We start from the raw sequence: 25404 nt of genomic DNA, 5'->3' as shown, positions 1-25404 counted from the left end.
TTTAAAAAAAAATTCCCCACACCAAAATATTTTCACATTCAATATTTTCAAAACATGTAAACAACGTTCTTACAAGTATTAAAACATCATACTGTCCAAGCAAAAGCATGAAATACATATATTCTTATTTGGTCCATATGTACGTTGAATGCCATAAGGTTTATAATCCTTGCGTTTATCATCTTAAACAACAGAATCCCGTTCATTACCATCAAACTTAAAAACATGTTAATACTCACTGAACAAATCTAAAAAAAAAATAACTCAAGTAATCCAGTTAATGATGGTGAAATGATTCACTCATCTCGAATGCTGTATTGGCAAGCTGTTGAATGGCCTCTCTTGCAGGATCTGTCAACTCGCTGTTCTGAGTTAATGGTGTATGATCTCTTTGGAGAGAGTTAGGCCCCGTTTACACGTACATGGTTATTTTGAAAAACGGAGACATTTCTCTTCGTTTGCGCCCTTCGTTCACACGCAAACGGAGGATTCGCCAATGAAACCGATGCTTTCTAAAAACTCTGGCCAGAGTGAAGATTTAGAAAATCTTCGTTTACCCGTTTGCATGTAAACTGAGAAAAACGGAGTTTTAGGCAGCGACGTCACAGAATGTGACTATTTTCGGGATTCTGATTGGCTAAAGTGGGCTTGAGCTTCTCGTTACACTGCCACCTACAGGTTTGGCATGCTCTTGACAGCATACAGGTTCGTGTGCACAATGTTATTTTTGAAAACGAAGAGGGGTGAAATTAGCCTGGTTCTACCAGACTCTCGTACATTTCATTTGTACAGAGAGTCTGGCCTCGCTCCATTGAGAAACGTTTACTTCCTTGAAGGCGGGTTCTCTGTTAAAGTTCAAAACTATTGGGTCTGCCCAGAGTCACTCAGGATCTGCCATAACCAATCGCTAACGTGTGATCGTCCGAATGATCAGAGGATTATGTTTAGAATAAGATGTCTGTCTTTTATAAAGTTTAGAATACTTTATAATATAAAGTTTAGAGTACCGACGAGAATACTTTTTGTGCGAAAAAAAAAAAAAAAAACGACTTTATTCCACTATTCATTTCCTTCTCTCTGTTCCTCGAGTCTTGATAAAGCAGCGCGTCTGTGTGTTGTACGTCACACGTAGGCTCACTATTGGCCGACGCTAGTCATGTGTGTGATCACATCAACGTCATCGTTCTCAGCCACTCCCTCTATTCGCTGATTGGTCCTACAAAAAATTTGTTTCTGGAAACCTAAGAATATACAGCAGTCCCAGACGTAGTACTGAAGGAAAATGAAATTGAGCGGAAGTACGTAGGAGGGCGGAGCCAGGCTAGGGTGAAATGTCCGTTTATGAAAATAGCCATCCACGTGTAAACGTAGCCTTAGTCTCCTAGTTTTCAGCATGTTGAGATGCGTTTCTCTGCACAGTTTTCAGCCAAGCAAGATATCCACTCCCACTGACAGCATCACAGAAAAGCTCCTGTCCTAAAACAGGATAATTTCACACACATTTATTTAAACTAGTCAAGTATCAATTACAATATAGAATAGTTCACCTAGAACTGAAAATTCTGTCATAATTTATTTACCCTCATGTCCTACATTTTACAAATTACACATTTTTCTAGAAATTTTATTTATTATTAGGCAAAAATAAATATTAATAATTGAAATGACAATCAATAATCTTACATATGGAAATATGTACTTTTAGCCCTTAAATGCATTTTGTTGTATATTTGGAGTGTTTAGAAGTACAGAAAATATGAAATTATTCTCTTCAGGTGCTTCGTTGATATCTTTATATTCTGTTTTGGTCATATTTTTCAACCTGTTCCGATTTTTCTGTTCTCTATGACGTTTTTTGAACTATTACGTCACAGTATTTGCAGCGGAACTGCCAAATAAGGACATTGACTTTCGGCCCAACACTTCGAGCAATCCGCCATTTTTATTTCTCGCTGCAATTTTGTAGTCCAAGCTAAAGGATGCAGAAGTTACGAGAGGGTAAGTTAAAATGTTCGGTTGTTGGATGTAGTAACCCACACGCTTCATTACACCGTCTAATGTAGATGAACTGCCGCGCTTGTGACAGGGCGCATGTTTAACTGAAAGAACGAGCAGAGAGAGAGACCCCGGTCGCGCGCGCACACACACTCTCTCTCTTCGGAGCCAGACGAAAGTGTAAACAAGACTTCACCGTCTCCAAACTAGACGCTCTCTTGCTCTTTCTCCCTCGCACATAGTAATCAAAATAAATCGACACGGTGGTAAAAGGTCGGAAGACCAAAGTTTCATGTGTAAATACAGTACACACCAGTGCGATAGCTGCTACATCCATATGAAGACGTTGTTCTACAGGTTCGTCGTCTTCATTTTCATCTCGCTCCCGCTCCGACTCTGGCTCGAACATGTAAGGCTGGCTGGACAAGTCTTCCGTTGTTGACATTTTGTTAATAACGTGTGAATAAAAAGTTTCTGTGCCGCTAGATAATCTTATCTCTGCTATCAAACTACAAAAATGGCCGAACGGGGTGGAGTTGAACCTCTGCATCCTGGAGAGGGGGCGGGGTATGAAGTGTCTCAATTGTATTTAAAGAGACCGCACCAAAACGAGTTGCTCTCAGACGCACATCAGAAAAGGGGTAGAAAAGGGGCCTGTGGAGCTATAATAATGATGAATTCAGACCCAAGCATTGCAGTTCCGCTTTATATAGACTACAAATGTATGATTTATATGTAAAAAGGAACAATTTAAAAGCATGATATGTCTCCTTTAATATGTTTACGGATTTATAATTTTCAAGCACATCGTCTCCTTTTGATTTCTCTATTAAACCAGGATGATCCCCCTCTAACAGCATTAAATGAATAATTTACTCAAATTACTCACTTTTGCTGAACATGAAACACACTGTAATGCTTAAAAAAGTACACATATTTTATGCGACTCGTGTGCCATTTTCTTGTGAAGGCACAAAATCACTTTGAATGATGAACAACGTAACTCACTCAATATAGAGTTTGAATATATTGTTCAAATTAAATATATTAAAACAGCAGTCAAGTCCAACATAACGACACAGCAACAAGCAAAACTCACCGTTCATGATAACATCCCAAACACAAAATATTTTCAGAATATATTTATGGAATATATGCACATATTTGAAATTGGCCCAATAAATATATTTTAGTTAAATATATGTAAATATATTTTGAAATTTAAAAAGTCAACATTTTCACAAAAAAACAACATTTTCAATTTATTTTTTAGCCGTGGATGTGGGCATGGGAGAGCAGTACTCTACTTCATCCATCCACATTTTTTCTATTGGTCAAGGATCGAACCGGCAACCCTTCGGTTACAAGCCCAAAGCCCTAAGCAGTAAGCCACGGCTGCCCCTTTACTGACTTTATTGGCCTAAAAGGACAATTTTATGTAGGAAATAACACACAGAATGCAGAGTTTTTTATTCTCTCTTTTTTAGAGTACTAACATTTTAATTATGTATTGGTATATAAAGACAATTTAAACAAATTTTGGAAAAAGTTTTTTCGAAAAAACCTACCTACCCCACCTTTAAGACAAACCTAGTAAAAACAAATGCAGTCTATACACTGACTTGGCAGCTCTGTGAAATGTAATACAACAGTGCCACCTACTGTCTAAATGCATTAACATTAAAAGTGTGAGGTGAAACTCTTTTGCATAGACATAGGTAAATGGGTTTGTCAATTAGCCTGAAATAAAAAAATAAATAAAAAAATCAGATCTTGTGCATCACATTGGAGTCTCGAGTTAATGTATAAAGTTTGGTTTCGATACGTGACAGAGTTCCTGAAATATGAACTACTTCCTGTTTGGCGACTACGCCGCCGATTTCGTTTGGCTGTGACGGGCAAACGCTTCCGAAAATCAAAAATCCTTCTAGTAACTTTTGTGAGGCTTGGTCCAAGGATCATGTACGTCCAGTTTCGTGAAGTTCGGACCAAATTTGTTACCTGTGAAAATTTAGTTTCGCTTTCTGTTCAATCCAATATGGCGGACGAACGACATGGACTCGTGATGTCATCTTCGAGAGCAACTTACACCGGTACTGACCGGACGTTTTAAAGTTGGAACGGTGTCTCTGTCTCAAAGGGCCTAGGCGCAGGAGCTGGCCAAAATTTTTCTCCCGGGAATAATAATAATAATAATAATAATAAGAAGAAGAAGAAGAAGAAGAAGAAGAAGAAGAAGAAGAAAACTTAAGAAGAACAATAAGTGTGCTGCTTTCAGCAAGCACACTTAATAACTGCACTTAGTGTTAGGTACGTGCCACCTAATATGGCCTAATAGTCCTAGGAAAGCAACTATCTGTCATTTTACATTGCAGTCATTTAAATGTAAGTACAGTATTTATTATAGCTGTGTGTCATAATACAGTAGTGAAATATGGTAGCCTACTGTTGTGTATTGGGGAAAAGGTAGAGGAATTACTATGATCAAAATACATTTTCGACCCTTCTTTAGCAAGCTAAACATTTTATGACCATATATTTTGTCATATATTTTACATTACATGTTATAAATGTAAATATATTTCACACTTAACATCATATATTTTTGTCATATTTCAGAATATATTTCAAAATGATAAATATAAGTGGACAACGTCAATGTATTTGGAATATATGCCACATATATTTTTGACACTTTAAAATATATTTACATGTATTTCTTTTGTGTATGGGATTTGGTCACGAGACATGCAAGAACTACAGACTAATGTTAACATTTTAAATTTGGGCAGCTTATAACAGTTTGATCTGACAATATGATGTTACAAAATGCGTATTGTACATGAGGTAAAACACTTTGGGAGTTTTCCCTGTTAAAAGCACCTCCTCGTCTGCTTTCCACGGTGAGTCAAAGAAAATGTCTCTGAGAAAAGTTTAGGCGCGCATATAAATATTGTTATAAACTACATATCATAAATCAGATGAAATACTTAATTTCGTTGTTTAACTCTCCAGCAGGGTGCGGTTTACACTAGCAGTGTTTATCCACTGAAATTCAACACAAATGTAACTATTAACTCTAAGATTGCTCAACACCAGGATTTCTACTCTGACGATTATTTTACTTTTGATTTTATCTAAAGCTGTGGCTGAAGTCAGTTGTAGTTCTTGTTTCGCTGTCCTTCAGTGATTGTGCTTGTTTTCATCAGGTGTCTTCAGTAATGCCCAGTTTTCACATTATTATTTATTATTTATTTATTTTATTATTTTTTTATTTTTTATTTATTTGACAGGGACAATGCAAACAAACATAGTGTCAAAGCAAAGCTTGTCACTGAAGTGCTGCATAAAAAGTTTGTAGCAAAAGCTAATTTTCAACTCCTGTCCCTGGTTGGGCTTCTAAACACAATAAAATTTACATACTTCACTTAAAATTTACCATACTTCACTATTTCAATTTAAAACAATATAAACATGATATATAAACAACTCCTGTCCCTGGTTGGGCCTTTATACACAATAGAATTTACCCATAAAATGTACATGCTACACTACCTCAAAAAAAAAAAAAAAAAAAAAAAACACATAATGTATAGACATGCATATCATATACAACTCTTACCTACTACAATAATTAAAAATGAGTACACTTTTGGTTTGTTTTTAACCAGTTTTTTAGCCTGAAAGTAAACACTTTAGAGTTAAGTACAGTCTTGATGTCAAATGGTAATGAGTTCCAAAGTTTGGAGCTCTTCACAGAGAAGGTCGTCTGACCAAAGCTGGTCCTGCAGAATGGAACTTTATAGTCATGATTTGTGGAACTCCTAGTGACTCGAGTGCTGCTTTGTCTCTCAATAAATGAACTTAATGGCTCAGGTGCTAAATGATTAATGCACTTGTGAATTAATTTAAGAAAGCTAAAATTACTAAAGCTCTCAAAATTCATTAAATTATATTTCTTGAGGATAATACAGTGATGGTGGCGTATTGGTTTTTTATCCATAATTTTTATTGCTCGGTTGTATGCAGAACCTATACATTTAGTTGCTGTGGGAGCGGCTTGTGCCCATGCTGTCATGCAGTATGAAATATGAGAAAACAATCATAGCATGCATATACAGCAGGGCTGCCTGGTTCGGTATGTACCTTCTAATTAATTTGAAACAATTGAGATTACTTTGTATTGTTTTTAAGATTTTCTTTATATGCTTGTCAAATTTTAATTGAGAATCTAAAACCAATCCTAGATATTTGAATTCTGTAACTGGATGAATTTCATTATTTTGTATATTAATATTAAATCGCCCTTTTAAATCAAGTTTTTTAATGGAAAAGCACATGGAAACTGTTTTTGAGAGATTTAGAACTAGCTGATTTTGGATGAGCCATTGTTGGATGTCAAACATACTAGTAGACAGTACAGCTGCAGCCTGCTCAGGTGACTTGGCGGGTGCATAAAGAACTGCATCATCCGCATAAAGTTGACAACTGGCACCTGAGCAGTGCAGAGGTAAGTAATTTATAAAGAGGCTAAACAGCAAAGGGCCAAGTATAGAGCCCTGCGGAATGCCCATTTTTATGTTTGAGGGTGCAGATATGTTTTGATCAACTTTAACACACTGCACTCTAGACTGGAGATAAGATGTAAACCACAACACTGCCTCATTTGAGAAATTAAAATTAAACATTTTAGATAAAAGCAGACTATGATTGACCGTATCGAATGCCTTTTTAAGGTCAATAAATACAGCTCCCACCACATTGCCCTTGTCCAGGGATTTTTTTACATTTTCAATTAAACAACAGTTTGCTATTTCCGTCGAATACCCTGGTCTAAACCCAAACTGGTGAGGATGTAGTAGCTGTCCGGCTTCTAGATGGTCATTCAGTTGCACTACTACAACTTTTTCAATTATTTTAGATAAAACTGGTAAAATCGATATAGGGCGATAGTTACTCATTGAGTCTTGGCTACCACTTTTGAACACAGGGATGATTATTCCTTGTTTCCATGCATTGGGAAATGTACTGGTTCTTATGGAAAGATTAACGAGATGGGTCAATGGTTTGACAAGAATATCATTATACTTTTTAAGAAAACAACTATTCATCCTAAAAATGTCATCAGACTTGGAATTTGAAAGTTTTTTGATTATTTCTGTAACTTCTGTATCCGACACTTCTTTAATATAAAAGGAATCTGTTGAGGTAACTCTCAATGAATGATTGCGGCGATTAACAGGCTGGAATTCTTTTGTTAATTCTTCAACAGATTGTACAAAATATGAATTTAATTCATCAGCCATAGTGGCACAATCAGTTATACTATTACCATTGATGTTAAGTTCTGTAATCTTTTTGTGTTTATTTGATTTATTAGTCAGATTATTTAAATGCCTCCAAAGTGAATTATTGTTGCCTTTAGCACTATCAATTAGATGAGTGTAATATGTCGCTTTTGCTCTTCGCAGCTCAAATACGACTTTATTCCTTAAACTTCTGTAAGTCAGGAGATCGGTATTAAGTTTAGATCTTAAAGACGTTTTCAAAGCTAAATATCGCGTTTTCATAAGTTTTCGTATTTCATTATTTATCCAGGGCACCGTGGAATCTTTTTGTTTAGATTTTATTTGCTTTGTAAATTTTTTTATTAGATTTGTAATAGATGTGGTCATAGAATTACAACACTCCTCTACATCATCTAGTGTCATAATTTGTTCCCAGTTTATGTTTTTAAGCTCTCTTTCAAATTGCACAATTTTACTTTTAGGAATAATGAATTGTATTTTTTCATGAACAGATTTACCAAAGTACTGCAGGCGCTTCTTCGTCAGTTTCCTAACAGTCAAAGTCATGTTGTGGTCCGAGAGTCCAGTAATCAAATTATAAATCCTTGTTATTTGTTCAGGTCTGTTAGTAAATGCCAAATCAATGAGAGTCTTAGTTTGCCTTGTTATTCTTGTGGGTCCTACAATCATTTGTCTATAGTTGAATTTTGTCATAAGTGCTTTAAGTTTATGTTTACATTTTTTATCAGACCAGTTAATATTGTAGTCACCATACCATATTGTCTCTCTGTAAGAGTCCAGTTGTTTAACTATAACATTTAATTCATCATAAAACTTAACATTATGAGAAGGTGGATTATAGAGGACAGAAATATTAAAATTCATAGAAGGCGATAGGATTACATTTAGGGCTAAACATTCCAGGGGGGTGTTCAGTTCAATTAAATGACATTTAAATTTATCTTTGATATATATATTAATACTCCTCCCCCCTTGCCTGTAATTCTGTCCTTTCTAAAGCACTGATACCCAGCAAAGTCAATCATATTACTTGGAATGTTACTGTGGAGCCACGATTCTGTTAAGCAGAGGTAGTCCAAGTTTGAGTCCATGAGAAGTGCTGAGACCTGATCACGTTTAGGGATAAGGCTGCGTATGTTTAACTGTCCGCCTAATATTCCCTTTGGTTTGCACTTTACATCCCAAAGCTCACGAGCATGATTGACAGTTTGAAATAGTAGATAATCCTTTTGTTTCTGTGCAGCACGACTACCTGAGCCACCCGAGCGCATTTGTAGCGTGTTTACTGTTTCCCCAGACTCAGAGGGATTAGCACGCTCCACTGTAGCTAACGCCGCTGCTCTGTCACCCGACCGCAAGCGAAACTCCTCGCCGGCCCCCACAACCGTGGTAGCCCCCGGTCCAGTCCTTGGATGGGTATCTGCCAGGCGGGGTAACTCACCGGTGTGTACGCGGTCCGATGTCCTCACACGGAGCTCTGATGCGCTCCGCTTCCCTGCATGACGCTGACACGGCAGCTCCTGGCACTGAGTCAACATTTCCTCCAGCTCCGCTACGTGAGGCGCTGGTGTAGTCAGGGGCGGTATCACCTGCTGCGTGGCTTCACCTGTGTCAGGCATTACCTCCACAGAGCTAGCCTGATGTTCAAGCGTGGGGCCTGGGTTCAGATGTATATCTCCAGCCAAAAGTATTAGCACCATTATAACTTTAAATGCGTGCGCTCTATCTTGACGATTAATCACTTAATTATTTCATTAACTGGTTCAGTTACTTTAACACTCTGCTGGTTGTTCTCATATAAACACAGCAGTGTTAATTTAACATTTTAACTTATTTCCTTAATCTACTTCTTCATGCCATGTTTACTGTCCCACCATCCTCTATTCTGCAGGCGCTTGCTGCAACTGATGATTTTAATGATGGACTAATCTGTTGATTATTTATAAGCAAACGAGAAAAAAACTGTATGTGAAAATGTTAATATTATAGTGTAGGTTACATAACACAAATGTGTACAGGAACAGAATAATGTGATTTTTCAATTACTGAAAAATTGACAAATTGTGAGGAAGAGCAGAGAGTTGCTTTAAAGGGTTAGTTCACCCAAAAATGAAAATTCTGTCAGTAATTACTCACCCTCATGTTGTTCCAACCCCGTAAGACCGCCGTTCACCTTCGGAACACAAATTAAGATATTTTTGATGAAATCTGAGCCTTGTCTCACTTCTCCATAGGCTGCTAGGTGGCCCAAACTTGCTGGCCCAGAAAAGTTATTAAAGAGATCGTTAATATAGTCCAAGTGACTCCAGTGGCTCAATCTTAAGTATATCAAGCGACGAGAATACTTTTTGTGCTCACAAACAAACAAAAATAACGACTTTATTCCACTATTCATTTCCTTCTCTCTGGACCTCTAGTTGGTTCACGTAGTGTTTTTGCGCAGCGCGTTTGTGTTACACGTCATCACGCATCACACACATGACCAGCGTCGGCCAATAGTGAGCCTACGTGGTGACGTGTAACACAGACGCGCTGCGCAAAAACACTACGTGAACCAACTAGAGGTCCAGAGAGAAGGAAATGAATAGTGGAATAAAGTCGTTATTTTTGTTTGTTTTTGCGCACAAAAAGTATTCTCGTCGCTTGATATACTTAAGATTGAGCCACTGTAGCCACTTGGACTATATTAACGATCTCTTAAATAACTTTTCTGGGCCAGCAAGTTTGGGCCACCTAGCAGCCTATGGAGGAGTGATCAGCTCTCAGATTTCATCAAAAATATCTTAATTTGTGTTCCGAAGATGAACGAAGGTCTTACGCGGTTGGAACAACATGAGGGTGAGTAATTACTGACAGAATTTTCATTTTTGGGATTTTATCACAATTTTCCTAAGTCTTTAAAATATAATTTCATAAACTGTAACTGATTGTCAAATACACAGAGAGCACAAATCACAAATCACAAATCATTAACAATATATCACAAAATTAAATAAGATTCCCTGTTAATGAGTTGTTGAACAGGAGTATAAGGAATACAAACAGCCTTTAAATGGCATACTTACAGTCTACAGGGGAGAGCATTTGAAGAAGTTCATTTGATTAACATGTATAATATTTAATGCATGTTAATCAAATGAACTTCTTCAAATGCTCTCCCCTGTAGACTGTAAGTATGCCATTTAAAGGCTGTTTGTATTCCTTATACTCCTGTTCAACAACTCATTAACAGGGAATCTTATTTAATTTTGTGATATATTGTTAATGATTTGTTGAACACTGTGAGCTCAGTCAACAATATTTATAAGGACATGTGATGGAAAACTAAAGAGACAGTAATATGTTTTATTTAAGATGGATCAACTTCACAATGACTCTGACGGCAGTGATGACAGCGGTGCTTCAGATCACAGTATTGATCGTCCTCCTAATTTTAAATGTGAGTCTGTAAATTACACATTTTATTTTTTATAATCACAGAAAGCAATATCTAATGTCAGAATAATATTAAAATAAGTCAAAAGTAACTTATATTGTCTGTTATTCATTATTAAAATCTTTAAAATGCTTATCAAATACAGGTGCTGGGAATCGACCAGAGGGGAAGCGGTAAGATCTTCTTCCTTAATCTGTGTTAGCCAGATAAATAACATGAACTTGTTGTCGAATCAGCAAAGTTCGAAAAAAAAAAAAAAAACATCATACAAGATAAAGGATTGTGAAATGTTTAGCACTGAACTGGCCCAAAAGGCTGTTCTGTCCAACGGGGTAACACTCTTATACTGGCGACGAGCCAATAACAATACTTTATCAACCCCTATTATAATAACTGAATAATCATAACTGATTGAAATCATAACATTATAAATTCTAAATCAATTGTCTTATGTAGATCACGTCATGATGCCACACTATTGAAATCAGGTCCTCCAGCACTTTATCGTCTGAACACTGAAAGAAAATATCTTGATGGGACTGATAAAAAGGTCAGACAGTGGACATATGGAAGAAGAGACAGAAGTAAGAAGAACAAAGTCATCCTGATGGTGGGAGAAACCGGCTCTGGGAAAACCACCATGATCAACACCATGATCAACTACTTACTGGGAGTGAAGTTTGAGGATCAAGAGTTTTATCAAATCACAGAAGAAGAAAAACATCAAGATCAGTCAAAATCCCAGACGTCTGAGATCACTGTTTATGAGGCGTTTGCTGAAGAAAACCCAACATCTCTGACCATCATTAACACTCCAGGATACGGAGACACTGAAGGATTCGAGAAAGACAGAGAGATTGCTGAGTATCTGACCAGATTATTTTCAGATAAGGATGATGGGATTCATTATATTGATGCAGTGTGTTTTGTGATGAAGGCGTCTCAGAATCGTCTCTCTGACAGACAGCTTTACATATTTCACTCAGTTCTGTCTCTGTTTGGTAGAGATATAGAGAACAACATAGTGTTTCTACTCACGCATTCAGATGGACGACCTCCAACAGATGCTCTCAATGCCATTAAGAAAGCAGAAATACCCTGCAGAAGAGATGAAGACAACGAACCTGTTCACTTCTTATTCAACAACCGACAGAAAGAAGAAAGAGACAAACAGTATGATCATCTCTACAGATCAGCCTGGGGAATGGGAGACGAAAGCATGAACGACTTCTTCAAACTCCTGGAAGAAAAGAACAGAAAAAGTGTTCAGGTGACATTAGATGTTCTGAAAGCGCGAAGACGACTTGAGGCCTGTGTCTCGAATCTGAGGAAGAGAATCTCTGAGAATGAGTCAAAAACTGATGAATTGACTCAGGTTCAGGAAGCCCTCAGAAAGAACAGAGACGAGATCAAGAAATGTGAAAACTTTGAGTTTACAATCGAGAGAGTCATTAATCTATTTTTGAAGTGACTTCTCCCTGATCTCTCTCTCTCTCTGATTATAAATAGTGATTTTAAAATTCAGACAGAATGTACCAACATTATTGAAGTATTAATTTCTGCATTTGAGTACCAATAGATACTCTATTGATTTTAAATTGATTTTACAGTTTAATCATAAAAACGTATTCTGGTGTTCCATTTTAAACTGGTCTGACAACATCAACAATTTGTTTGTTATGGTCTTTAAAAAAATCTTACAAAAATACAGAATTAAATGCTTTTCATGACCTGTTTAATAATAATAAAAAATAAAAATGTCTGTGAATCTTCTTACCAATGCTTTTCTTAAACAGTTGCAGAAACTTTCAGAGATGGGCAGCAAACAGTCAATTCTAAAAGATCATGGCTACGAACTAGTGAGTGAACAAGACAAGATGATGCTGGTGAAGAATGAAGGTGGTGATCAGTTTGTCATTAAAAAGCTGAATGCTAAACAGGTAAGATGGATACTTTGTTTCTAATGATATTTAAAGACAGAAATTCTGATCAGTCTGTGTCTGTTTTTAGGATGATCTATCAAACTTTCTCCAAAAGCTCAATCATCCACACATCGTCCATCACAAGGAAATCATCAGAGGTTAAAAGAAACTTTAAAAGTCACACTTTAACACATCTTAATCTACATCCAGAGCTATACAGTATTCACACTTAGGTGTAAATATTAATAAATTATTTTAAGGCACACCGTAATGAATGAATCTGCTTTCAGATCGTGACTGCTTCTACCTTTTCCTGGATCACTGCGAGGGTGGAGATCTGGCAGAGATAACAAAACTTGCATTGCAGGGAACAGTTATAAATTCTGAGGTATGTTTGTAGATTTACAGATGGTGAAATTGAACCCAATACCATGATTTAGAGAACTAACTGTTAAACTAACGGTTTTCCCCATTTCCCCCCCTAAATTAAAGCATTTATCTACAAATTTAACGTTATCTGTAAATATGAACTAATATTGGGATTTTGTTGCAGTGTTTGTGTGTTGTGGTTGTTTTCTATATTCTGTTTTTCTTATTGGAATCTTTAAAGTCTTCAACTAATCCAAAGTCAGTCAGACTGAGGTTGAAAATGAAAGTCGGGTTGACGTCTAAACCCAACGATTGTTTTAAGTCAAGCTCCAATGTCAGACAGATGTTGAATTTTAGCACGGCACTGCAAAAAAGGGTCAAATGCATGGCAACACATTAAATCTCTCAAGATCTCAGCAGAGGAGGATACTCCAATAACAGCATTACCAGCTTCACTTATTACTGACCAGACTGACTGTCATATGTCTACAGAAGTTCTTACTGAGAATTAACAGAGATTTTGTTGTTGTTGTTTTGTTGAAAATAATACTTTGGTTCTGGTATGAGAGTGTGCTGGGTATGAGTCCAATCCTTGATGAGTGTGGTAATAAGGTGTAGAGAGTGAAGAGTTTGTGAATGGTGAATGTGTGGAAGTTGAGGGAGAGCTTGGTGAAGCCGTGACATTAATTAGGAAGGAACATGCTTAAATTGTACAAAAAAAAGGAATCCATTACTGCCATAAACGTTTATGTAAACACTGAATATGATTTGTTTTTGTTATTAGTTATGTTAAAAGATTTGTTATTTTATATATAAAATATATATATGTTGGTATTTCTCCATAGCCTTAAAAATACAGAACTACTGCAATACTATTTTCCACATTTTTAATTTCACATTTTTCATGTATTTCATGTATTTATAGATTCTGGACTGGACTGTGAAGATCTGCATGGCATTGAAGCACCTTCATGATCAACAGATTCAACATAAAAACCTGCAGCCCAAGGTATAAATGCAATACAGTTAAAGTTGGCATGAAATGAGATTTCCTAAATGCATGTTTATATATTAACATGGATTTAGATAATAGAGGTGCATTTTCATCTACAGATCTTCTTGTGAACTATAATTTCATGCATACATTTGTTTTTAAATAATTTTGTTTAATAAATCACAGTCTTTAATCAGATTGTCATTTTTATTATTTCAAACTAATACTGCAGCTATAACATACTCAATGTGTGTTTTCTTATGGCAGAGCATATTTTTCACTGCATGTGGAACCATTCGTCTTGGAGAGTTTGGAGCGATTCGTGAATGGTACTGTATGTGCTCCTTTGATTCAAAACATGACTTGTACGTTAAATAACACAGAATAAAAGGAATAGTATGTGTGTGTGCATTATGATCTGAACCATGTATTTCTGTTTTTATCAGGTCCACTAAAGCACAGACAGCAGAAACTGAAGCTCTCTCATACGTTGCACCTGAGAATTTGAATGGCAACCCTTATGATGAGAAATCGTAATAAAATATTACATTATCAATGTTTATATTATTCTTATAATACATTTTCCATGAATGAACACTGAAAATCTAACCTTCGCTTTTTCGCAGTGAAATTTGGAGTCTGGGATGTGTCATCTATGAGATGTGCATGCGGAAGTGTGCGGTAAGATATTCTTTTATCAGATACAGTCAAACAAAAATGATTCAGACACCAGATATAATTTGTGATATTTTTTTTACTAGTGGGTGCAGGACACTAGAGTTCATTTGTGTAAGTGAGGAGAGCAAAATAAAGTAAACTGTGAGATATTATACCCAAACATTCTTCATATAGTGACTACCAGTAAAATGTATAAACATGTTTGGTACCAAAAATGTTTCAGACACTTTGACCTGACCATGTTTTGCTCAAAGTTATCTGACATTATCAAGATGAATTTGAACACAGTTTAAATCTGAGTTCTTGTCATATTGTATTACCATTTCTGTCAGGACCACTGTCGTCAAATATGATCGACAATTAGCATGCAGTTTGGATTGGCGGTATGGTTCTGTTCTGGGCGAGAACTAGCAGCCTAGCATGGATAAGAGAGGAGAGCAGCAATAACCCCCCTTGGGGTAAACAGAACAGAACCAACAAATTTAAGCACATATAATTAATTCAAGATTTTAAAGTACAACATTATTCGATAATTTATTCTGATTCAAGGAGAACCAGAATGTCAAATCCTGACTGGGCGAGAGGAGGAGCTGGGGAGGGAGGAGGGTAATTAGCTCCTGAGAAACGCAATAGCTGCTGATAATACTGAAGGAGCTTATATATGTATACAGTGATAGGCGTCATATTCCTATAGGTAGATGTGGATCAGCTGAGAGTCAGCTGATGCGAGCTTGACTAACTTGACCTGCCAGAACTGACGCTACGCTTGATTTTCCAAAATATAGCGAATAAACTGTGATAATGTGAGAAATGTTGAAGGAGTCTGAATATATTTTGGTTTGAATGTATGTTTGGTTCAAGCTTTTATAAAACAATAAATTATATATTGCAATCAAAAAATAATCAACCCCTGTAATAATGCACTCTGTAATAATTTATGAATGTAATCGCTTTTCTAAAAAAACTATTTTAATCTATAACAGTTAGTGGCAAAGGTGATAATGTCATTATATAGGATTTTTTTGTAATATAGTTATGTCATAATTATTCAACCCCTATTCAACACTTCTGTTTTTGAGCCACTCATTTGTATGGTATGGTACACAATTGTGTTAAAACACAATTAAGCAGCAGTGTCGACTCACAGTAGCGCCACAAGCTACACACTGCTCCTTCCCATTCTCTCAGGAAACCAAGGTTACATCAGTAACTGGAAATTTTACTTTCGATATGATTTTGGGAAGAAGGACCAACCGGCCTCCACACAGATATCAGTGATGGATATTCCACTAGGCCAGGCCCAAGAGGAGGCCATTCCCCTGGTGGAGTGGGCCCACACCTCAATAGGGCACTGCAAGAACTATAACATCTTCTATCCAGTGGGACAGTCTGTGCTCCGTGATTGGCAGCCCTTTAGACAAACAGCTGCTCCGACTGCCTGAATTGGCTAAAGCGCTCTATGTACACCCTAAGGGCCTGAAGAGGGCAAAGCTGGTGTGGAGTCTGTTCTCCCTCAGTAGAGGGGAGAAAGTACCTTAGGGACATATCTCATCTGGGTTTAAAGTGCCCCATAATAGTTTTTCATATACAGTACAGGTCATAAGTTTGGAAACATTTATTAAAACATACTATTTTTAATGTTTTTGAAAGAAGTTTCTTCTGCTCATCAAGCCTGTATTTATTTGATCAAAAATACAGAAAAAAAAAAAGTAATATTGTGATATATTATTACAATTTAAAATAATTGGTTTTCAATTTATTATACTTTAAATTATCATTTATTTCTGTGATCAAAGCTGAATTTTCAGGATCATTACTCCAGTCTATCACATGATCCTTCAGAAATCATTCTAATATGATGATTCTTTATCAAAGTTGGAAACAGTTCTGCTGCTTAATGTTTTTTCATAACCTGTGATACTTTTTTAGGATTAATCAAAAGTAAAAATAATAATAATAATAATAAAAAAAGCAGCAAATGTTTTAAAAATAGAAATCTTTTGTAACAACAATATACACTACTGGTCAGTAATTTTTTTCTTTCTTTTTTTGAAATAAATCAATACTTTTATTTAGCAAGGATGTGTTAAATTGATAAAAAGTGATAGTAAAGAAGATTTGTATTATTATAATTGTTTTGTTGTTGTTGTTTTTTTGAATAAATGCAGTTCTTTTTAACCTTTTATTCATCAAATATATTAGGCAGCAGAACTGTTTCCAACACTCATAATAAATCAGAATATTAGAATGATTTCTAAAGGATCATGTGATAGACTGGATGTCACATGTGACACTGAAGACTGGAGTAATGATGCTGAAAATTCAGCTTTGCATCACAGGAATAAATTATTTTTTAAAGTATATTCAAATAGAAAACTATTATTTTAAGTTGTAATAATATTTCACAATATTACTGTTTTTTTTTTTTTCTGTATTTTTGATCAAATAAACACAGCCTTGATAAGCATTAAAGACTTCTTTCAAAAATATAAAAAAAAACCCGTAATGTTTCCAAACTTTTGACCTGTACTGTATTCCCTTTCATGCAGTGTGTGTTTGTGAATGTAAACATTCTGCAAATTTGTAAAGTCGAAAGTGCATGATAAATAAAGTTCTGGGCTGCGTTTCCCGAAACCTTTTTAATGCTACGTCGTTCTGAAGGATACACCTTAAGCTGTACCTTATCATTAATATGTGTTTCCCGAAACGTTCTTAGTTACAGCTGCAGTCGGCAAGACTGGCAAATTGAGGGGACTTAGCCAAAATGTTTAATGTTTACAACTCTCATGCCCCTCCCCCACTACCACCGAGCACCCTCCCATCGAGTTCGTGCTCCGCAGCTCGTCACCAGATTTTCTGTGAACGCGTCCGCCTCTTCAGCATCGATCTTCTTTTTTACATGTGTTTTCTTTTCCTTGGTTGTTTTGGGCCTCCTAGCTCTGTGTTATCTGAGGAATTGGAAACTTGTTAGTAGATTTTCTCTCCGCCATCACACTTTGTATACAATCCAACACACCTGCGAACTTCAGGCGTGTGCATGTGATATTGTAAGTATGTGCGCGAGGAAGGGGGGATCTGTGGCGTGTGCACAAACTGTGATTGACAGTCAGATTTCACACAGCCCTGCGCTGATTGGACCAGAAGATCCGGGAGCGGTGGATTTTTGCCAAACAAATAGGCTCTAGGTAGAGGTAGAACAGTGGGATTTTTTCTAAAACCATCTGATTTATGTTGTTCTGTCAGAACATAGTTTCGGTTTCACTGAATATGATCAAATTTTTTTTTGCCAACTTCAGCTTTAAATATACCTTCTGTAAGTCATACATTCGGAAGATTGGTCTGGACCACTCTTAGGCCCCATCCACACTACTGCGTTTTCGTTTAGAAACGGAGACCTTTTGTTACGTTTGCACCTCCCGTCCAGACTAAAACAGCAAAAACGAAGACCTAAAACGGAGAAGTTTAGAAACGCTGCCGACCCCATTTTGCGTTTTGAATCTCCGGAGGGCCTTTTAGTGAAGACGGGTCAAAACGGAGGACTTTAGAAATGATGACGCAGAGGCTCACGCTCGGCTCTATGATTGGGTGTCATCAGTCATGGAGTATTCACAGGTAATATTTAGTACCAGTAAACTCCACCCGCTGGAACAGTTTCTTACATTCGCGTCTCAGGCGCGGCTCGGCATGCTAGAAATAGAACCGACACCTATTTTTCATGCTACACGCAAGTGTGTTGGAAGCGTTTCCAGGCAAAATAAAATAGGAAAAGATGTTTATATGTCATTTTGACACAAATACATATTAATAAATTACATTTTGATGTTTGAAAGTCTCTAGGTTTACACCGGCACGCGCATGCCCAGTGTTGGTGAATAGTCCGCGTTTTCAGTCGTTTTAATGTGGACGGAGATCAATTCTAATACGCAACTAAAACGCTGGTGTGGACGGAGATCGTATTCGTTTTAATTCTCAGTTTCTAAACTAAAACGCAGTAGTGTGGATGGGGCCTAAGCTTTACCTTATCACTGTTGCAGGTCTATACGAATTTAATTCTGAAGTTTTAATACACCCAGACAGTGTTCAATTAGGCTAATTCAAGTGGTTTCATGCAAAGAATAAAATTGTCATTACACTGATTGTTGTTAGATTTTTTATTATATTATCCTAAGGTACATCAGCCTGCAAACCATTAAAGGCTTAATAGTCTATTTAAAGGAAATGATTGTGGTGGGAAGTTTGCTCAAACTATGGCAGCGATGCAGTGCCAGTGAGGCCAGTGAAAGCATACTGTCAGTTACGTCCTATTCAGATGCTAATTGTTTCTCATGGGGTCGTACGGTATTTTTAACATTGACGGGTAAGTCTGTGATTTTAGTGCCGTCTGAATCCAGAATGTCTGTGTTTTTTCTCACCCAACCCGCGTAAAAATCCCTGGCCAAATTACCTGTTTTTTGACAAACAGGTCGTGTCGTGTGGTAATTTAATTGCCGTCTGAATCCACATCTCTGAGTTTACAAGAAGAGATTTAAAATTAACTGTTTAAATCCTTTTTGATCGCTGCCGAGCACCGTACGTAAGATGTACACTTTTATTACTGAAATGCTGGAAAGTATTTAAAGAACAATATTTCATCGCAGCTCCACCTCAGTGAACAAAAATGGGGAAGAGAAGAAAGCACATAAAAATTTGAAATGGTTATTATGGCAGCAATATATGATACAATTTTGAAATATGTAGGCTAGGCTATTATAGTTTGTATTATAGTATTTTTTTTTTTATAATATCCCATGAGTCCTAATAAATGCAATTTCAACTATTTCTGAAGTGCTTCTTTTATAAAGAACAGCGCTTTCTCACATAATGCAGTGAAGCAGCCCCTGCATGAGAGAATAATTGATTCTCGAGCCATCGATATCAACAAATTGAGCAGCATCACCACGGACAGGTAACGTCACACGTAAGAAGGGATATCTTAAGCAGCGTCCTCAGGTATGGTTCAGGGAACACGCCTAGAAATGGTATACCTTTAGTTAAGTTATACCTTGAAGAGTCTTCGTAGCGCGCTGAGAGACAACGGAAACACAGCCCTGGTCTTCCAAAAGATAGAATCGCCTATACAATTCGTTTGTTATTCAAATCCCACTGCGTGATGGTTGTACGTCACTGGAAGATACATATAGATAATGCCTGCTCTTGTTGTACATTGTCCACCCGAGAACAACTTAACCTGCATTTTTATCGCAATAATTCCGATCAGGTTGCATCTGATTTTGGACCACAATATGAAAGTGGCATAAATCAAAATTGAAAACATCAGATTCTGTTCACACTGTCATAAGAAAACAGATCTAAGTCACATTTGAGCAAAAATAATCAGATTTGGGCCACATTTACCTGCAGTCTGAACGTAGTCTTTATGAACTTTTTGAAACGTCAAAGTGGTAGTTGCATAGCTGTCAATGGAGGGACAGAAATCACTCTGATTTCATTAAAGATATCTTAATTTGTGTTTAGAAGATGAACGGAAGTCTCACAGATTTGGAATGACAGAGTGAGTAAATGACAGATCTTTAATTTTTGGATTAATTAAAAAAAAGTCTATGTCAGGGGGAGGCACACACCACACTTTGAAAACCCCTTGATTACAGTAATCAAACGCTAATTTGGGTCTTGACAAGGGCTAAGGAAAAACTTGAACATGACGTGGATCTTGAAACGTGCTTTTTCTTTAAAACTGCTTTGATACAATCTGTATTGTGACAACTAGTGACCTCATATTTTTGTCTGTCTTTAGTTTACAGGAATAAGCACAGTTGATATTATTTCAAAGATACTCAACTGCTCCTATGAAGCTCTTCCTAGAACCTTCTCTGAGGACCTTCGTCAGCTGGTAAAAGACACACTTCAGATCGATCCAGCGAATCGCCCGTCTGTCAGTGAAATCTTGATGAGGCCCTTTATCATTAAACACCTTTATGAAAAGGTGAGTTGAGTAATTAAAATGTAACTTTTATACTTTTCATACATTTTGCTGTAGTCTCCTAAAGTAACCATGTTTTATACACGGGCACAATGAAATTAAACAAAACACTGAACCGTCAAACAAAAATTTTATTTCATTAAACTTGATTTCTTTCAGAGCACACAAACTATTGAAGAGCTTTATGGGAGGCTAAATGTTCTTGAAGAGCTGGCCAAAGGTTTGGAGAAGGTCCACTACAACACAACCGTAGGCAGCCTTGCAGGAGGTGTAGTGGGATTGGCTGGAGGAATCACATCTATAGTTGGGCTTATTCTGACTCCGTTCACTCTCGGAGCTTCTCTGATAGTAACAGGAGTGGGAATCGGTGTAGCTGTAGCTGGTGGAGTAGCATCTGGTGCGAGTAACATAACAAAGATGGTCAACCAGCGCACAGACCGCCAAAAGATCAAAATGATCATAACAGAGTTACAAGAAAAAATAGCCTCCACAAGCAGCTGCATCCAAAACATCCAAATAGCAGTGATAACTCGAAAGGTGCTTTCTGAAAGCAGGGAATCGTGGTCCAATACACAATCTGGGGCAGATTGGGCAAATATCGGGGCTCGACTTGGACGAGGACTGGGAGGGATTGCAGAGCTTATCCGCTTAACTCAAGTTGCAAATGTTGGGAGAGTTGCAGCTCAGACTGCAAGAGCCGTTCGTGTGGCTGAAGCAGCAACAGGGGTTTTGACTGGACTATTTGTAGCTGTTGACATCCTCTTCATTGCCCTCGACGCCAAAGAAATTCACAAACTCCGCAGAGATTATGCTTCAATAGCGACTCAACAAGAATCAGAAATTGCAGCAACCAATACAGAGTCTGAAAGCAACCAAACCCCTGTGTCCACTAACGACACAAGAAATGTGCAAGAGCTGCAGTCTGAGATCATGAGATTTGTTACAAAAATAAGGAAGACAAAAGAGGAGCTAACAAAGATTCTTGATGAATTAAATGTTGAACTGCAAAACCTAGAACCGGACATATAAACACAGATTACTAGGAATTACGGGAGTTTATAATGCTCAGTATGTTATTTTATCATAGACATACAGTGCATCCGGAAAGTATTCACAGCGCTTCACTTTTTCTACATTTTGTTATGTTACAGCCTTATTCCAAGATGGATTAAATTCATTACTTTCCTCAAAATTCTACAAACAATTTCCAATAATGACAACATGTAAGAAGTTTGTTTGAAATTTTTGCAAATGTATTAAAAATAAAAAATGGAAAAATCAAGTTCATGAGTATTCACAGCCTTTGCAATGACACTCAAAACTGAGCTCAGGAGCCTTCTGTTTCCACTGATCATCCTTGAGATGTTTCTACAACTTGATTGGAGTCCACCTGTGGTGAATTCAGTTGATTGGACATGATTTGGAAAGGCACACACCTGTCTATACAAGGTCCCACAGTTAACAATGCGTTTCAGAGCACAAACCAAGCCATGAAGTCCAAGGAATTATCTGTAGACTGCAAAAACAGGATTGTATTGAGGGACAGATCTGGGGGAGGGGAGAGATCTGGGGGAGGGGATAGATCTGGGGGAGGGGACAGATCTGGGGGAGGGGACAGATCTGGGGGAGGGGACAGATCTGGGGGAGGGGACAGATCTGGGGGAGGGGACAGATATGGGGGAGGGGATAGATCTGGGGGAGGGGACAGATATGGGGGAGGGGACAGATCTGGGGGAGGGGACAGATCTGGGGGAGGGGACAGATCTGGGGGAGGGGATAGATCTGGGGGAGGGGATAGATCTGGGGGATGGGACAGATCTGGGGGAGGGGACAGATCTGGGGGAGGGGACAGATCTGGGGGAGGGGACAGATCTGGGGGATGGGACAGATCTGGGGGATGGGACAGATCTGGGGGAGGGGACAGATCTGGGGGAGGGGACAGATCTGGGGGAGGGGACAGATCTGGGGGATGGGACAGATCTGGGGGAGGGGACATATCTGGGGGATGGGACAGATCTGGGGGAGGGGACAGATCTGGGGGAGGGGATAGAAATAATTCTGCACCATTGAAGGTCCCAATGAGCACAGTGGCCTCCATCATCCATAAATGGAAGAAGTTTGGAACCACCAGGACTCTTCCTAGAGCCGTCCGCCTGGCCGAACTGAGCGATCGGGGGTGAAGGGCCTTAGTCAGGGAGGAGACCAAGAACCCGATAGTCACTCTGACAGAGCTCCAGCGAGAACAACCATTTCTGCAGCTCTCCACCAATCAGGCCTCTATGGTAGAGTGTCCAGGCGGAAGCCAATCCTCAGTTAAAGGTGCATGACAGCCCACCTGGAGTTTGCCAAAAGGCACCTGAAGGACTCTCAGACCATGAGAAACAGAATTCTCTGGTCTGATAAAACAAAGATTGAACTCTTTGGCCTGAATGGCAAGCGTCATGTCTGGAGAAAACCAGGCACCGCTCATCACCTGGCCAAAACCATCCCTACAGTGAAGCATGGTGGTGGCAGCATCAGGATGTTTTTCAGCGGCAGGAACTGGGAGACTACTCAGGATCGAGGGAAAGATGAATGCAGCAATGTACAGAGACATCCTTGATGAAAACCTGCTCCAGAGACTGGGGCGACGGTTCCAACAGGACAACGACCCTAAGCACACAGCCAAGATAACAAAGGTGTGGCTACAGGACGACTCTGTGAATGTCCTTGAGTGGTCCAGCCAGAGCCCAGATGTGAACCCGATTGAACATTTCTGGAGAGATCTGAAAATGACTATGCACTTACGCTCCCCATCCAACCTGATGGAGCTTGAGAGGTTCTGCAAAGAAGAATGGGAGAAACTGCCCAAAAATAGGTGTGCCAAGCTTGTAGCATCGTATTTAAAAAGACTTGAGGCTGTAATTGGTGCCAAAGGTGCTTCAACAACGTATTGAGGAAAGGCTGTGAATACTTATGTACATGTGTTTTTTTTTTTGTTTTTTTTTATAAATTTGCAAAGACTTCAAACAAACTTCTTTCACATTGTCATTATTGAGTATTGTTTGTAGAATTGAGGAAAATAATGAATTTAATCCATTTTGAAATAAGGCTGTAACATAAAAAAAAAAAAAAATGTGGAAAAAGTGAAGCACTGTGAATACTTTCTCTTAAATATATTCTGGGTTTTCATGATAAAGTAATTTCTAGTTTGGTTATCTTTATTTCTATCTTGATGCACTTGCTATTCTCCAGTGATTAAGCATGTTGGGAATATATTGGGACTTTTTCTATTTAGAGTAGAGTTTTTATTTCTTAACCCTTTAAAACCGACGGGAGCGCCGGCGCTCCCATTTGCGTGTGTCTGTTTAAGAGCCTATAGAAACTGAAACCAAATCGCTAGCTCAATAACTCTTTTTGCATTCAAAACCAGAGATGTAACATGTTCAGATCAAGCCTCCAACATGCTCCTGTTGCGTTGTTTTCACCCTCTAATGATTCTGTACAAATTGCGTAATATGCGTTTACAAAAAAAACACACAAAAATGCATTGCACGTCTTTGCACACATGTTCTGTAGATCTGCGATTGATAGTTACGTCTTCCGATGCTCATTGACGTATTACGTTCTGTGCACTATGACCCCAAAGGTTGTCACATGTTGTGACGTCACAAGCTGCGTCATTTGACCATGCGTTTGACTCCCATTTGCTGTACCGGTATATTTCTTTCTTTTCGTTATTGTCTTTTTATCATTGCTTCATTTTATCATTTATTTCTCCTTTACACACTCACAAATACTCTTTTACAAATGCAAGAACATTCACACACACACACGCGCGCACGTAACATTACGTCTAGTCTAAATGAAAGTACACGGACGCGGTTGTTTTGGCAATACTAATTGCGTCCGATGAAGATGAACTCTCCGTTTGCTCATCGGCTCCAGATTCCGTTTCAAGGACGAAACCAACTTTCTTGAAGGAATAGATCCGTCCCAGGAAGAAAGCCAGGTGTGTGCAGCTGCAGCCAAAGAAAGAGGTGCATTTTTGTGTGTTTTTTTTTTTTGTTTGTTTGTTTTTCTTTTGTTTTTGTAAACGCATATTACGCAATTTGTACAGACCTTTATATGAGTGTATCTTAGAAATTAATTAACAGTTCAAATAAATTCTGTATAGTTTTAAATTGTTTTATCAGGAAGAAAGCCAGGAATGCAGCCAAAGAAAGAAATGATGTGCAATGCATTTTTGTTTTTTGTTTGTTTGTTTGTTTTTCTTTTGTATTTGTAAACGCATATTACGCAATTTGTACAGACCTTTAAATGAGTATATCTTAGAAACTAATTTATGTAAACAGTTCAAATCAATTCTGTATAGTTTTAAATTGTTTTATGCACGTTTTTCACATTGACAAGTTTGAGGTTGGCATTTAGCAAATTTCTGTATTGAATAAAATATGTAGAAAAAAAAATGCATTTTTTATTTTTCCTTTTGTTTATTGCACTTTTGAGATATGTATCTAGTTACTATTGATTTATTACAAATATAGCCTTCAAACTGGGAGAGTAAGGATTATTTTGATGTATGGCATATGAAAATGCTCAAAAGAATGACAGCACAGCATGTGAAAATACAAAGATATACTCTGGCAGAACTGTTCTATGGTAGGTCATAAAGGGTTAAAGCAACAACATGGAACTTTTCCTCTGCGGTCGCCCTAAAGGTTGGAAGCGGAATTGTCCAT

General features: G+C 37.8%; 2 protein-coding genes across 3 annotated transcripts in view; both read left to right on the top strand.

Moving 5' to 3' along the window:
• LOC311287888 (uncharacterized protein) overlaps positions 1 to 21936 on the top strand; it is a 28365-nt gene extending 6429 nt beyond the window's left edge. Inside the window, exons 1-13 of one of the 2 annotated variants that reach the window (XM_084405001.1) lie at positions 3316 to 3379; positions 10659 to 10743; positions 10886 to 10913; positions 11197 to 12010; positions 12537 to 12680; positions 12751 to 12820; positions 12953 to 13050; positions 13957 to 14040; positions 14293 to 14354; positions 14472 to 14558; positions 14652 to 14706; positions 20498 to 20686; positions 20843 to 21936. In XM_084405001.1, coding sequence (XP_084261127.1) covers positions 10659 to 10743; positions 10886 to 10913; positions 11197 to 12010; positions 12537 to 12680; positions 12751 to 12820; positions 12953 to 13050; positions 13957 to 14040; positions 14293 to 14354; positions 14472 to 14558; positions 14652 to 14706; positions 20498 to 20686; positions 20843 to 21712 — 2586 coding nt within the window. In that variant the 5' untranslated portion in view covers positions 3316 to 3379 and the 3' untranslated portion in view covers positions 21713 to 21936. Of the gene's footprint in view, positions 1 to 3315; positions 3380 to 10658; positions 10744 to 10885; positions 10914 to 11196; positions 12011 to 12536; positions 12681 to 12750; positions 12821 to 12952; positions 13051 to 13956; positions 14041 to 14292; positions 14355 to 14471; positions 14559 to 14651; positions 14707 to 20497; positions 20687 to 20842 lie in introns of those variants that run through there. The other variant, XM_084405000.1, reaches the window with a different exon arrangement.
• LOC311287890 (Fc receptor-like protein 5) overlaps positions 1 to 25404 on the top strand; it is a 291105-nt gene that overhangs the window by 159671 nt on the left and 106030 nt on the right. The gene's annotated exons all lie outside the window — the stretch shown is intronic.

This window comes from Rutilus rutilus, assembly GCF_951802725.1.
Source record: "Rutilus rutilus genome assembly, chromosome: 3".
Taxonomy (NCBI): Eukaryota; Metazoa; Chordata; class Actinopteri; order Cypriniformes; family Leuciscidae; genus Rutilus; species Rutilus rutilus.
The sequence above is the reverse complement of the archived record's forward strand: the minus strand, read 5'-3'. Positions and strand labels throughout refer to the sequence as shown.